This window comes from Eubalaena glacialis, chromosome 6 (assembly GCF_028564815.1).
Source record: "Eubalaena glacialis isolate mEubGla1 chromosome 6, mEubGla1.1.hap2.+ XY, whole genome shotgun sequence".
Lineage (NCBI taxonomy): Eukaryota > Metazoa > Chordata > Mammalia > Artiodactyla > Balaenidae > Eubalaena > Eubalaena glacialis.
The window spans coordinates 28,462,332-28,475,297 of record NC_083721.1 but is presented as its reverse complement, the minus strand read 5'-3'; the positions used below and the strand labels follow the sequence as shown (position 1 = coordinate 28,475,297).

The window sequence follows — 12,966 nt, the reverse complement described above, 5'->3', positions numbered from 1 at the left end:
CTGCTAAGTATTAGCAAGGGAAGGTTTTATAATTCTGGTATATGTAAGATTTGTATAAATAAATATGATTAAGTCATTTCTACTATAAAGCCCCAATTTTATCCTTATAGTAATGTAGTTCCATATATTAAGAATCTCATTAGGTTATTAGATTAATCCATGTATTTCTGGGGTTTTTTTTTAAGAAAACTTTTTCCTTTTGAAATTATAAGCCAATTTAATGCTATTTGTTTGGCACATAATCATTGTCCAGAGCTTCAACTTGAAAAGTTTAATAATGAATATTCTGTGCTTTAAAAATACAGCACAACAGACCAGCAGGGAGCTCCTTCTTCAGAACTGCCAAGCACATCACCCGCATCAATAGCTGCCATTTCATCGAGATCAGTAATACACAAACCATTCACTCAGTCTCGGATACCTCCAGATTTGCCCATGCATCCAGCACCAAGGCACATAACAGAAGAGGAACTCTCTGTGCTAGAAAGCTGTTTACATCGCTGGAGGACAGAAATAGAAAATGACACCAGAGGTAAGAAGCTTCTCATAGCAGAGCTACTCTACCTCAGATGGACATGATTAATGTTAGAATTGAGAAGGGAAGTCGCCTGTGGATTATGGGTTTCATATGTAAATATTAATAAACGTTTTTTTCCCCCCTACAAAGTGTTTTCTATAAGATAAACTAGTTTGGCTTCCTTTTTTATGATCTTAATATCAGGTTTAGAGAGACCAAAAGATTTTCCCTGGATTACTTAGCTAATTAATGACCTAACAGATGGTCTGATTTTCTGGTTTAGTGCTCTAAATTTATATCAAACTGGTATTCACAGGTACTCCATTGGTGAAACATCATACAGCATCAGATTTTGTACTTAATCAGTTACGTACCTCCCTTGATGTTTGTGCAGTGAGTTCAAGTGATACAATGTTTTCTTTAGGTTGAAGAATTAGAAATGTGAATTTTAATATTCATTCTGCTCTAGTAGGTTTCCAAATATGATCTATTAGCTCAGTGCCAGTCTATAACGAGTTTTAACTGGCATGTAGTAAAATAAGAAAAGTAAGGACACACACACCTTACTGGGGTGTGTGGGGTGTGTGTGTGTGTGTTAGTGTTAAGTTGCCATCTGTCCATGCTTGGAAGGAACTCTCCTTTATTCTGAAATTATCTCCTTCCTACTTTACTGCCGTTAAAATCTCCTTTTTCTTAAAATGAAGTGATATTAATATTTTATGGTAGTTTTATCATAATTTTTCTTGCATGTCAAAATATAATAACCTATTATTGCTCCCTAATTTTATCCTAATTTTATTGATCTATGAAAAAAAATCTAGGAGTTACTGTTTTTATACCAAAAGGTTGGACTTGTACTAAACAATATCACTTGTTAGATTTTAAATGCCCAACTAGATGCTTTATAGACAATATGGAAATAAAGAGCAGTCCTAATTTAATAGGGAGTAAATAGGGTGTGGTGGCAACTAACAGTTAGCATTAGTAACTAAAGATTTTCCTTAGTATTTTTCATATCTAAGGAAATTTTTTGTATTTGAAATCATTATAAACATTAATTAAGCACATAGTTTTTCCTGAATACTGTGCTAGGTGTTGGATAATTTTCTACTGGACTTGGCAGATTGTGTTTGTTTTCATAAGATTACATTCAGAAGGCTGAAAGCTAAGAACTTCTGACACCAAGGTAGTAGCATTGAGGGAGAAAAGAAATGAATTTGGTATATTCTTTGATGTGGGTCATTGACAAGAGGGAAGAGAGAGAGGGGGATCAGGGATGATTCCCTTAGTTGCTCATAGTGATATGTATAACTACATAGATGGAATGCACTTTGGAAATGAGCAAACTGGTGGGGAGCAGGCCCCCACCTTGGGGGAGGAAGTAGGAATATGATGAGTCCACTTCTGGCCATTTTAAGTTAGAGGAACTTGAGAGACATTTTATAAGGTTTTGAACCTATAATACTATGCATCAAGTATTAAAGATTTTCCTTGGAATATTTGTTTTCTCTCTTTTATCCCTGATTATATTTGCTGTTAGCATTATTTTTTAAACTATTACATAGTATTCCAATATATGAATATGATATAATTTATTCAATTTCTATGTTGTTACTAACTACCAACAAAGCTGGCCTTCTGCATACATATTAACATACTTTTTGAGTTGAATATATTAAAAATGCCATTTCTGATCCAAAGTGTATATACTTAAAATTTTGACTATTTAAAAATTTCCCTCCCAAAACAATGAGGCAGTTTACATTCCCAATAATTTTGTGTGAGAGAACCTGTTTCCCAGTATTCTCCCTAGCTCTGGGTACTTTTTAATTTGTGGTAGTCTGATAGTTGAAATGAAAATGGTATTTCAGTGTCTTGATTTGCATTTCATTAATTATGAGTGAAATTCTATTTTTCCATAAATTTGTGACCTTTGCCCATTTTTTATATTGAACTATTTGTCCTTCTCTTATTGCTTAATAGAAACTTTAATGTTATGGGTATTAACCTGTTGCCTGTAGTGTATGCTGCAGATGATATTTTTCCAGTTTGTCATTTGATTTTCTTTGTGTTGGTTTTTGTTTTGTTTGTATAATAATAGATTTTCTTAAATTTGGGGAGTCTTTTCATTTATGGTTACTGGATTTTCTAACAAGCTGTAAAAGGCCTTTACCTAGTCTAAAGTTCCTAATTTTCTTTTGTAGTCTTTGGTGTTTTTTTCCTGATTCTTTTTAACAGCTTCATAGTATAGTGTGGTTATACTATAATTTAACCATTTCCCTATTGACAAATATTTAGGTTGTCTCCACTTTTTAAAAAACAATTAGAGGCAATATAACTGTGAAACATCCCTGCCTCTAAATAATTTTGTAGGATAGATTTCTACTGGAAGTAGAAATAATGAGTACTGGGAGTCTCATAACTTTATTTCCATTGGTGATTATAGTGGATTTTTATTCAGTTACTTCTATACATATACATATATGTATGTGTGTGTGTGATGTGTGGTGAAGTTATTTTATTTCACTCTAAAGGTTTTCGTATAGGTTATAGCTCCCCTTTTCCACTTATGTGCCCTAATTTCCTCTGGCTCCAAACTTATATATTTTGACACAGGGGGAACTTCATCAAGATAAAGAACTTTGTTTTTGATTTAGGGCAATAAAAGAATAAACTACAGGAAAAAAATAAAGTTTTTCCTGTTTCATAGAAATATGTAGGGGGGGTTAGCTTTAATTTTCATTGGAAACTTCCTTTATAAATTTGAACAAAGTTCAGTTTTATTGACTCTGCACATTTTTTAAATAAACCATATTTGTTTCGTTTTTCATTTTTCATTTGTGCTATATCTTTTATTAAGAACTAAATTTCATTTTATACAAATTCTGAATAGTAAGTTTTAGAACAGTTTTAGAAACTTTTTCTTATTCCTCTAACATATTGGTAGGAAAACCCTTATTCCCTACCTTACAAGTCTCAGTAGAAACATACTTGATGTTAATCATTAAATGGCATCTTCTATCCTTAGATTTGCAGGAAAGCATATCTAGAATCCATCGCACAATTGAACTAATGTACTCTGACAAATCTATGATCCAAGTAAGTTGAATTTTGAGCTAGTAAGCATTATCAAAATTATTTACATATTTTAATTTATGTTATTTATCATAATTCTCATACTTTTTGTTATAAAATTGTTGAACTTTAAGATTTTTATATTAATATTTTCCTCATTCAGTTGTATTCTCATACTGTATTTATTGCCTACCTTTTTATTCTTTTATAATAAAATTTATCAAAAATTCCCAAAAGGCCTTAGCATTTTAAAAAACTTCTATGGGAAAATTATATGGTTGTTTAACGATATTAAGATTATGGGAGTGGGGCTTCCCTGGTGGTGCAGTGGTTAAGAATCCGCCTGCCAATGCAGGGGACACGGGTTCAAGCCCTGGGCCGGGAAGATCCTACATGCTGCGGAGCAACTAAGCCCATGCGCCACAACTACTGAGCCTGCGCTCTAGAGCCCGTGGGCCACAACTACTGAAGCCCGCGCGCCTAGAGCCCATGCTCTGCAACAAGAGAAGCCACCGCAATGAGAAGCCCGCGCACCACCATGAAGAGTAGCCCCCCACTCACCGCAACTAGAGAAAGCCCGTGAGCAGCAACAAAGACCCCGCACAGCCAAAAATAAATAAACAAACAAATAAATAAATAAATAAAAGATTATGGGAGAAGGTAAAGGGCTCAGTTACATTTTAACTTCTGAGGCTCATATAATGGCTTGTTATATAAGCCATTTTGCTGAACTCATCCATCAATTTATAACTGTGAAGATATAAACAAATCATGTGCTATATATAAAAGTGTTCATCATAAGTTCTTTATTCAAAAGAAATAACTTAAATAGATTGACAAATATATTTCCAGAGTTTTGAAAATCATCTTATTTACATACCTGTCTGTTTTACATGTCTTTAGTTTGCTTATCCTCTCTGCCCCCTGCCTTCTTTTATTTCATAGTTTAATTTTTTCAAAACTTTAATCCCAGCCAATTTACTCTTGTTACAAAACATATGCTCCTATGGGATCCCCCAGTCAGATGGTTTGTGGGTTTCATGGGATGTGGTGTAATACACTGCATAACTACAGTTTAACTCTTCTTTTTCATATTTAGGTTCCTTATCGCTTACATGCTGTTTTAGTTCATGAAGGCCAAGCTAATGCCGGGCACTACTGGGCATACATTTTTGATCATCGTGAAAACAGGTGGATGAAGTACAATGATATTGCTGTAACAAAATCATCATGGGAAGAGCTAGTGAGGGACTCTTTTGGTGGTTATAGAAATGCCAGTGCATACTGTTTAATGTACATAAATGATAAGCCACAATTCTTAATGCAAGGTAAGAATATGAAATATATAGGGTGGTATGTATTTTTAAATAAGTAACCCTTTTATGTGACTCTGGTCTCTGGTGTGATTAGTTAAGTGTAGTTTACTAAAGAGTGTGATGAATATGATTAGGAAATGCTGTTGGGTTATTGTAGGTGAGAAAACTGGAATTGAAAAGTAATGTGACCAGGGCTGAAAACTGGAATATATTTTGTATTCAAAGTTAACTATTTAGTAACTATTATAAAATATAAATCGGACTTTTTTCTCCTTGTTGAAATCCCTTTAATGACTATGTCACACATTGACTCATATTCAAGCTCCTTAACCTAACATATAAAGCCTCCATCTTCTGGCCTCTAATTGTCTCTCCAGCTTCATTTATAACCATTGGCCATTTCAAACTTTATGTACTTTACTAATATTTGAACTTCTTTGGCTCACACCAAATCATTTCACACACATCTATATGTTCTTATGTTTTTTATTTTTATTTTTTGCCAGTAATGATCTTATTTCTTTCTTCTTTTGCCTAATTCCTTCTCATCTCTCCAGATTCAATTCAGATGTCATCTGCTCTGCCAAGTTTTCCTTGACCTGCCACAAAGTATCCCTCCTTGTGTTCTCATAGCATACCTCTATTGGGCACTTATTATGTGTTGGAATTGTATGTTGACTTGTCTTTCCCACTTCACTCTGATCTGCTCAAAGCCAGGGACCATTTCATACTATGTCTTAATCTTTTTACTTCTCATATTCTAATATAGGCTTTGCATATAAAAAGCACTTAATAAAGGTTTGTTGAGACTGATAAAAATAAACTTTCCTTTTGTATTTAACCATTTAGCAAAACTAGTTAGGCAGTTCATTTATGACTGAAAGCTAAAATCTATTTTGTGTGTGTGTGGTAGAGGTTGAGTAAGCCTTTTAAGTACTACTTATGTGATGTTTAAAGAAATCTTGCTATATTGATTGATTAGTTTTCAAATTGCATATAAGTATATTGCTATACTTAACTGCTTCAGATGAAAAAGAATTTTAGTTCTATTTTGAGCTTTTGAGGTTATGAGTTATTTCTTCTCATTTTGTGGTAAGTTTTACTTCATGAATAATCAAACGTCTGGTATTTTATAATAGAAAAAGTAGAACTATGTCAGTGTTTGAAAAGTAGCAAACAATTTTGGCCTTATGTCTTGTTCCATTTTTTTACTCTTCAGCCTAAAAGTAAAAGCTGAGAACATTACCTATAATGGATTATCAAATGTTTGCATCATTGTTTTTCTGAGCATTTGTTTGAGTTTTCTTTTAATATATAGGTAATATTGATTCGCCAAGTGGTAATAATTTGTACTTTAAATACATTTGAAACACCTTCTATTTTGAGCTTTGCATTTTTTCTTTAATCCTTAATTTTATAATAGTTTTTGAAATATGATTTGCAGAGGAGTTTAATAAAGAAACTGGGCAGGCCCTTGTTGGAATAGAAACACTACCACCAGACTTACGAGATTTTGTTGAGGAAGACAACCAGCGATTTGAGAAAGAACTAGAAGAATGGGATGCACAGCTTGCCCAGAAAGCTTTGCAGGAAAAACTTTTAGCATCTCAGAAATTGAGAGAGTCAGAGTCTTCTGTGACAACAGGTTAGTCCACTTTTATTGCATTTTATTATCAATATCATATTTATTGATATTTTATTATAAAAATAAGATATGCTCATTGAAAAAGCAAAAACAACATAAAACTTTAGTTATACTAAAATATGAAGACTCCAGTAAAAATCATCTGAAATTCCATCACTCAGAGATAATAAAAGGCAACAATTTAGTTTACCCCTTTGCTAGATAACACTGTATGTACATATATATTGTTTTCAAGTTAAATGAGATGATTCTGCTAACTCTCCCTCTACCTATTCTGCCTACTTTGATTGACTTTTCTTGGCAAGATGCTTAGAAAAACTGTGAAACCGCAGGTAACCCAAGCCAATTCACTAAAGCTATCAAAGGAATGAACTCTAATAATTTCATATTTGAGCAAAATAACACTACTGGTAAATAGTATTAATTCATGTAGTGTATTTATTTGATTTTTTTTCAGAATTCTTAAAGTTAAAAACAAAATTAGCAGGAACTAAATATTTAATATATTCCAAACAAAAATCTATATAGATCTGTAAAACAAATGAGAAGATAAGTGTATAAAAATATAAATATTAAACATTCTACAATTATTAGGTGATGAAATCAATAAAATATTAAGAACACTGTACAAAAATATGTTCTAGCAAAGCTGAAAATACAATGTCTAATGATTTTTTTTAAGATTAATTTCATCACTAAGTTGTCAAAATATTTTAGGATGACATTTTGTACTGTAGGAAAGGTGCTATTTCTGTTTAGTGGTTGGGGAAATGAGAAGAGATAAATTAAACAGATATTTTCCTTAACCCCATTTGTCTCTTTCTCTCTCTTTTTTTTTTTTTTTTTTAAGTAACTCTGAGTGGATCATTTTGAATCACTCTTTTTTTTGTAAGATCTGTGTGTTTTGTTTTTATTTTTTAAGAAAGCATTTTAGGTGTTTGTTTAATTTCATCTTTTATAGACAGATTCCCATGCAGCTTTACCTAGGTAGGTTTCAGCATTATCATCTGAACTTTAGAAGGAATTATTCTTTCAATGAGAGATTTATAATACCACAATATGGTATGGTGACTGATGTAGGCATGCACAGATCTTTCCAAACTTGGAACTTGTTCTCATATGAGTTGAATAGTTGAGTCCTTGATCTTGATTTTAAGTGACATTGATTCAGAATTTTTAAAAGACCAAGATAATGGTATTATACCAACAAAGATACCAACATATTGATACAGAAATGCAGTACAGTATATCTGAATACCACCATTGTAGTCTCTGGTGAGCTCTACCAGACGAGGACTGTACTTTCTTCCTGTACATCAAGGGCCACTGTGTAGAACAGGTGAAACTCTATAGTTTCATAACAATGCAGTTTCATTATAGTAACTTTGTCCATATTAGTAGGAAGTAAAATAGCTCAGTAGATATCAAGAGGTTTCTGAGTTCAAATCACAGTGTAGTAACTATGTTATAGTTCCTTTCATTTTTGAGTCAGTTCCATCTCTTTGTGATTTCATCCCTTGTCTTCTGTACATATCCTTTCCAAATTACTCCCTAGAACTTGCCCCAAGATGGAACTACTCTGTTATTCTTTGCTTAACTTTTAAGTGCTCCAGTTGCACATGGCTCTTCTTACCTTATTAGTGGGAGGACAGGGCTGCATAATTGGCGTGATAGTGGCACCTAAGCACTCAGATGAAGGTGAGTGCTCCAGTCATTGGTTAAGCTCCAACCCTATTATTCTTGGCTCAGTTATATTTTGTAACATCAAAATATTAAATTCTGTACAGTCTCTTTTCCATCTTTTCTGTTTCTCACAAGACTATCTAAATTTACAGACTTAACACATTTTATTTTTACTAAATCAGACTAATACATATTCCCCACTAATATTCCTGTCTGACAGGACTAACCAGCTTTTCCCCATCATTTACATTTGTCATCTTATATTCCCTCGCTATGAAAAGGCCACATGTGTGTGCTCCACACCCTTTTTATCCTGATCAATACTTCCTATTATACACTTTATATGCTGTTTTGTAAGTTTTAAAAAATTCAGCAGTAGGTATTGGGCATATATGTTCATGTCCCTCTTTAGTATTTAAAAAAAAAAAAAAAACTTGAAGAGAAATACAGATGTATTTCTGAAAGGAGCCAGAATAACTAAAAAATAAAGAGATGGAAAAGGTCAATTCACATGTAATTGTTATGATAGTTATCTTCCAGACTGGGTTTTTAGAAAGCAGTGACAATACTCCCTCAGTAGAAAACATTGTGTCCTGTATAGAATTGCTAGAAATATGCATTTTGAGTTAGTAGAAATAGAATGTTCTAAATCTATAAATTTGGGGGTGAGATTATTGTTTGAAAGATTGGTTTCTATTACTGTATTATCTTACATATCATATTAAGAAATCCATCTTCTGTTACAGGGGAATTTAACATACCACAATTGAATAAGGGAATCTATTATAGTGTTCATTGGAATCACTTACATCCTATCATTAGTAGAGAAATTTTACTTTAATGCCTATGCCATCTTTTTCCTGTTTCTCCTCACAGTTTTCAAAGTAATTTGTTTAATTTGGTATAATACTTTCAGACTGTCAAAGAGAACCTGTGTTTAAATCTCTCAGGTGTGCACTAGGATTATGAGTGACTAGTGGAAGTAATACAAGGAAATCTTGTTCATAAAATCCATCAGAGTGATTTTTTTTTCTCTCCCTGCAAATCTTTTCAGTAAAGCTGTAACCTAAGAACCATTAAAATCCAATTTCTTAAGGGTGATATTCCAAATAAGAATATTAATTTATATAGTATTAATTAAATGAGTATTTGTTCCTCTTCTCTAACAGGTGACCAAGAAATCCAAAGGCATCACTTCTCCCACACGATTCATTGTCTTACTGAAACTAAATAATAAATGATAGAAAAGTATTCTTTAGTCCATCTCACACTACCTCCCTAACCTGCCTACTGCAAAAGAAAACTTACCTTAACACTTATGTTTAGAGATTTAGCCAACAGTTCTTGACCGCGGTATATATCGATACATCAGAATTACCTGGGGGACTTTTTCTGAGTATAAACAGGACATACCACCTAAGATTTACTAGGATCAGAATCAGTGGAGGAAGGGTCCAGAATATATATTTTTAAAAAGATGGTCAGATAATTCTGAGGTGTACCTGTGGTTAAGCAGCATGGCTCTAGGCTGTAATGTATAAAACAAATTATTCTGAAGGAGAGAGAGCTTTGCCTGTTACTGTTTTGCTTGTGTTACCCATATCTTATTCAAAAACTATTTGAAGTCCTTACAATATATATAACATACTCGGATTTTAAAAACAAAAAGAAAGAAACTGAAACCAAAAAATGAGGTACAAATGGTCTACAAGTCAAAAATAAGCTGATATTCCAGGAAAGTACAGTTGGTTCCTGAGAGTAAGACCTGGTAGAATGAACAATATCCTCAATATTTTCAAGTTCCTTTAAAACAGGGACCGGGTGATGTTCTTATTTAAATCTCCAGAATCTAGCATAATAAATGACACATGGTTGATGCCACTTGAATATTTTCTGATTTGATTTCATTCCCTATGGAAATTGCAATAATGAGTTTCCTAGGGGTGATCCTCAGTGTATGGAATGCAACCATTTTAAAAGGATAGCCAGTGTAAAATAGATAGCTAGTGGGAAGCTGCTGCGTAGCACAGGGAGATCAGCTTGGTGCTTTGTGACGACCTAGAGGCGTGGGATTGGGAGGGAGGCTTAAGAGGGAGGGGATATGAGGATATATGTATGCATATAGCTGATTCACTTTGTTGTACAGCAGAAACTAACACAACATTGTAAAGCAATTATACTCCAATAAAGATGTATATGTAAAAAAAAAAAAGGGTAGCCAAAATAACTATACATTAGGGAAGAAGGCTAAAAGCATGTTGTGCAGATATAGCTCTATCCTGGATAATTTTTAGGTTTAACTTTGGTTCCTAAGCCTCTACTCCCCACATTGCTGAGAATTCTGTTTGTGGTGCCACCTAGGAATCTGAAGTCTTAAAATTGTTTCTGTGATGATTCTATGCAGCCAGCTTAGCATGGCTCTTTATAGGCTGCTTTTGGGGAATCATTGATTTTAAATACATTTCTGTAACAAAAATGGACTGCTATTCTTTGACACAGTACTCTTTAAATATTGTTCTAAATTTGCATGTAATAAGTATGACTCAGTAGTAAGTTAAGGTATGAAATACTTCTGAAAGATACGAGTTATTGTTCTTTTTTTAAATAGTTGATTAGAGAGCAGATCCTTATGCTTTAAGAGAAAGTCAATTGCTTGTCAAGTTGACTCTCTTAAAATGCTAAAGACCATAACCAGGAAGCAGGCACAGAACACCCCCAAGGTCCTCCCAACCCCTTACTTCAACATGAAGGTGGACTAAAGGAGCAAGTTCTGAGTACTCTCAGAATGTTGGATTTTATATAACAGCCAAATAGGTGAATGAATAAGTTCTATTATCAACATAGAACATGGCTGGAAAATATCTTATGTGGAGGATAGCCATCCAAAAATCTCAGTGAAGCATCCATAAACTAAATAAATGATTTGAAAGATACTCCAGGTACAGGGACATTTTACACCTCTACAGAGAACTGGTCATTCACGGTGAAATGAGTGTGTTTAGGAGTTTGTAGCTGCAGGTAGGTAACCAAGGAAGACGTCCAGGAATTAAGAATAACAAATGTCACTTAAGTAATCACCAGCTGTATTTCAAGCTGAAGCCTGAACAATGACACTTTAATAACTGTGGGATCAGTTAGTACATAAAATGCCAGTTAGTGCATAAAGGAAACAGCGTGGTCTCTGTTTATTGAGCTCCTACCATTTATATAGGCCAGCAGGGATGAGACTTCTCTAAGGATACAGGATGAGCAAAAACTGTTGCGTGAGACTCCTATAGGGTTACAGGATGAACAAAAACTGTTGTGTGTGCAAAAAACATAAAAGAGCCAGATGTTTTGTCCTAATGCTGTTTTTAACAAAGAAATGGAAATTGCCTAAATGTATGGTAAAATATTAGTTGTATGAGCCCTTTATACAGAAGAACACGGTATAATCAGTAAAAATTGTATCGACAGGAAGAATGATTGTTATATTAAGTTTAAAAACAGTATATTCAGAATAACTTTTTTTAAAAAAAATTTGAGTAGGTAAAATCTGGAATATATAATACTAAAAATATTAATAGTGCTTATCTCTGGATAGTGGAAAGAGCTTTCTATTTTCCTCCTTTGGTTATTTGTTTGTTCTAGTGAACATGTTTTTTACTCTTCTGGTTTGACAAAATGAAGCTAAAACCTCTTTTCTTTTTTATGAAGACCCTCTATTATAATCTGACTCCCTTGTAATTCTTCCAAAACTACTATTCTATCTTTCATCTAAACCAGGGTATTCCCCATTATTCTTGCTTGTAGGTTATTTTCCTGTAATTAAGGCTTTGCTCATGAAATATCCTTCATTTGGAAAATGTCCTCTTATCCTCACTATTCTAGAAATTTTGTCCATTTTAAGACTTTGCTCATATCCCCAAATCTTTATGAATCCCCCTAATTACCCCTGTAACAATTATTACCTTTTACAGTGCCTTTGCATATGCTATTCCTTCTGCCTGGAATCATCTTCTTTCTCATCAAGATAATTTTCTCTACAAATCCTTCGAGACTCAGCTCAGTTGGCATTCCTCCGTTCTTAGCATGCAGCATCATTCCAAGTGTGTGTATTAGGTCCACAGTGCTTCTGTAGGACCTTGTGCATAAGTCTGTTATTGCGTTCAGTACTTCGTATTGTAATGGAGTATACATTTATCTGATTTTGTTGAGAGTTCCTTAAAGTGAGTAAATTTTCTGTCTTTTTTTTTTTTTTTTTTACATTGTTAATACCTAGCTCGGTACTGAAAATGGCATATGCTCAACAAACATGTTGGGAATGAAGTTTGGGTTTCTGTTTCCAAACTCCCAGAACTCGAATCCTTATAGGTTTACCTACTGTGATTACAGTACCACTCAAATAAGTTCCCTGGAAGATATTTACACAGGGAAAATTCTAGAGGAAATAGTTTTATATGACATTTAGGCAGAATCATTCAGAATCACATAAGGTTTTTGGACTCAAATCCCTATTGGAAGGAAACCATGACGCTGGGGACCTAAGGTGTATTTGACTGTGTCGATCAGATAAAATTACTTTTTCTCTTAAGGACTTAATTTACATACATTGTCCAGGTTTCCCTGGCTTAGACCAGTGTCACACCAGATGGATTTCTTGGCCCTCATTGCATTAAGCTCACATCCTACTATCAACTACTGATGTTTTATGTATTACAGTGAGAAGAGACAAAGGGGGAAAACACAAG

The 12,966-nt window shown here is 33.6% G+C and overlaps 1 protein-coding gene across 1 annotated transcript in view; it reads left to right on the top strand.

Moving 5' to 3' along the window:
* Window positions 1-12,966, top strand: part of USP25 (ubiquitin specific peptidase 25) — a 142,589-nt gene that overhangs the window by 93,430 nt on the left and 36,193 nt on the right. Inside the window, exons 14-17 of the mRNA XM_061194023.1 lie at window positions 306-532; window positions 3,546-3,616; window positions 4,692-4,920; window positions 6,353-6,553. Of these exons, the coding sequence (XP_061050006.1) occupies window positions 306-532; window positions 3,546-3,616; window positions 4,692-4,920; window positions 6,353-6,553 (728 nt within the window). The remainder of the gene's footprint in view (window positions 1-305; window positions 533-3,545; window positions 3,617-4,691; window positions 4,921-6,352; window positions 6,554-12,966) is intronic.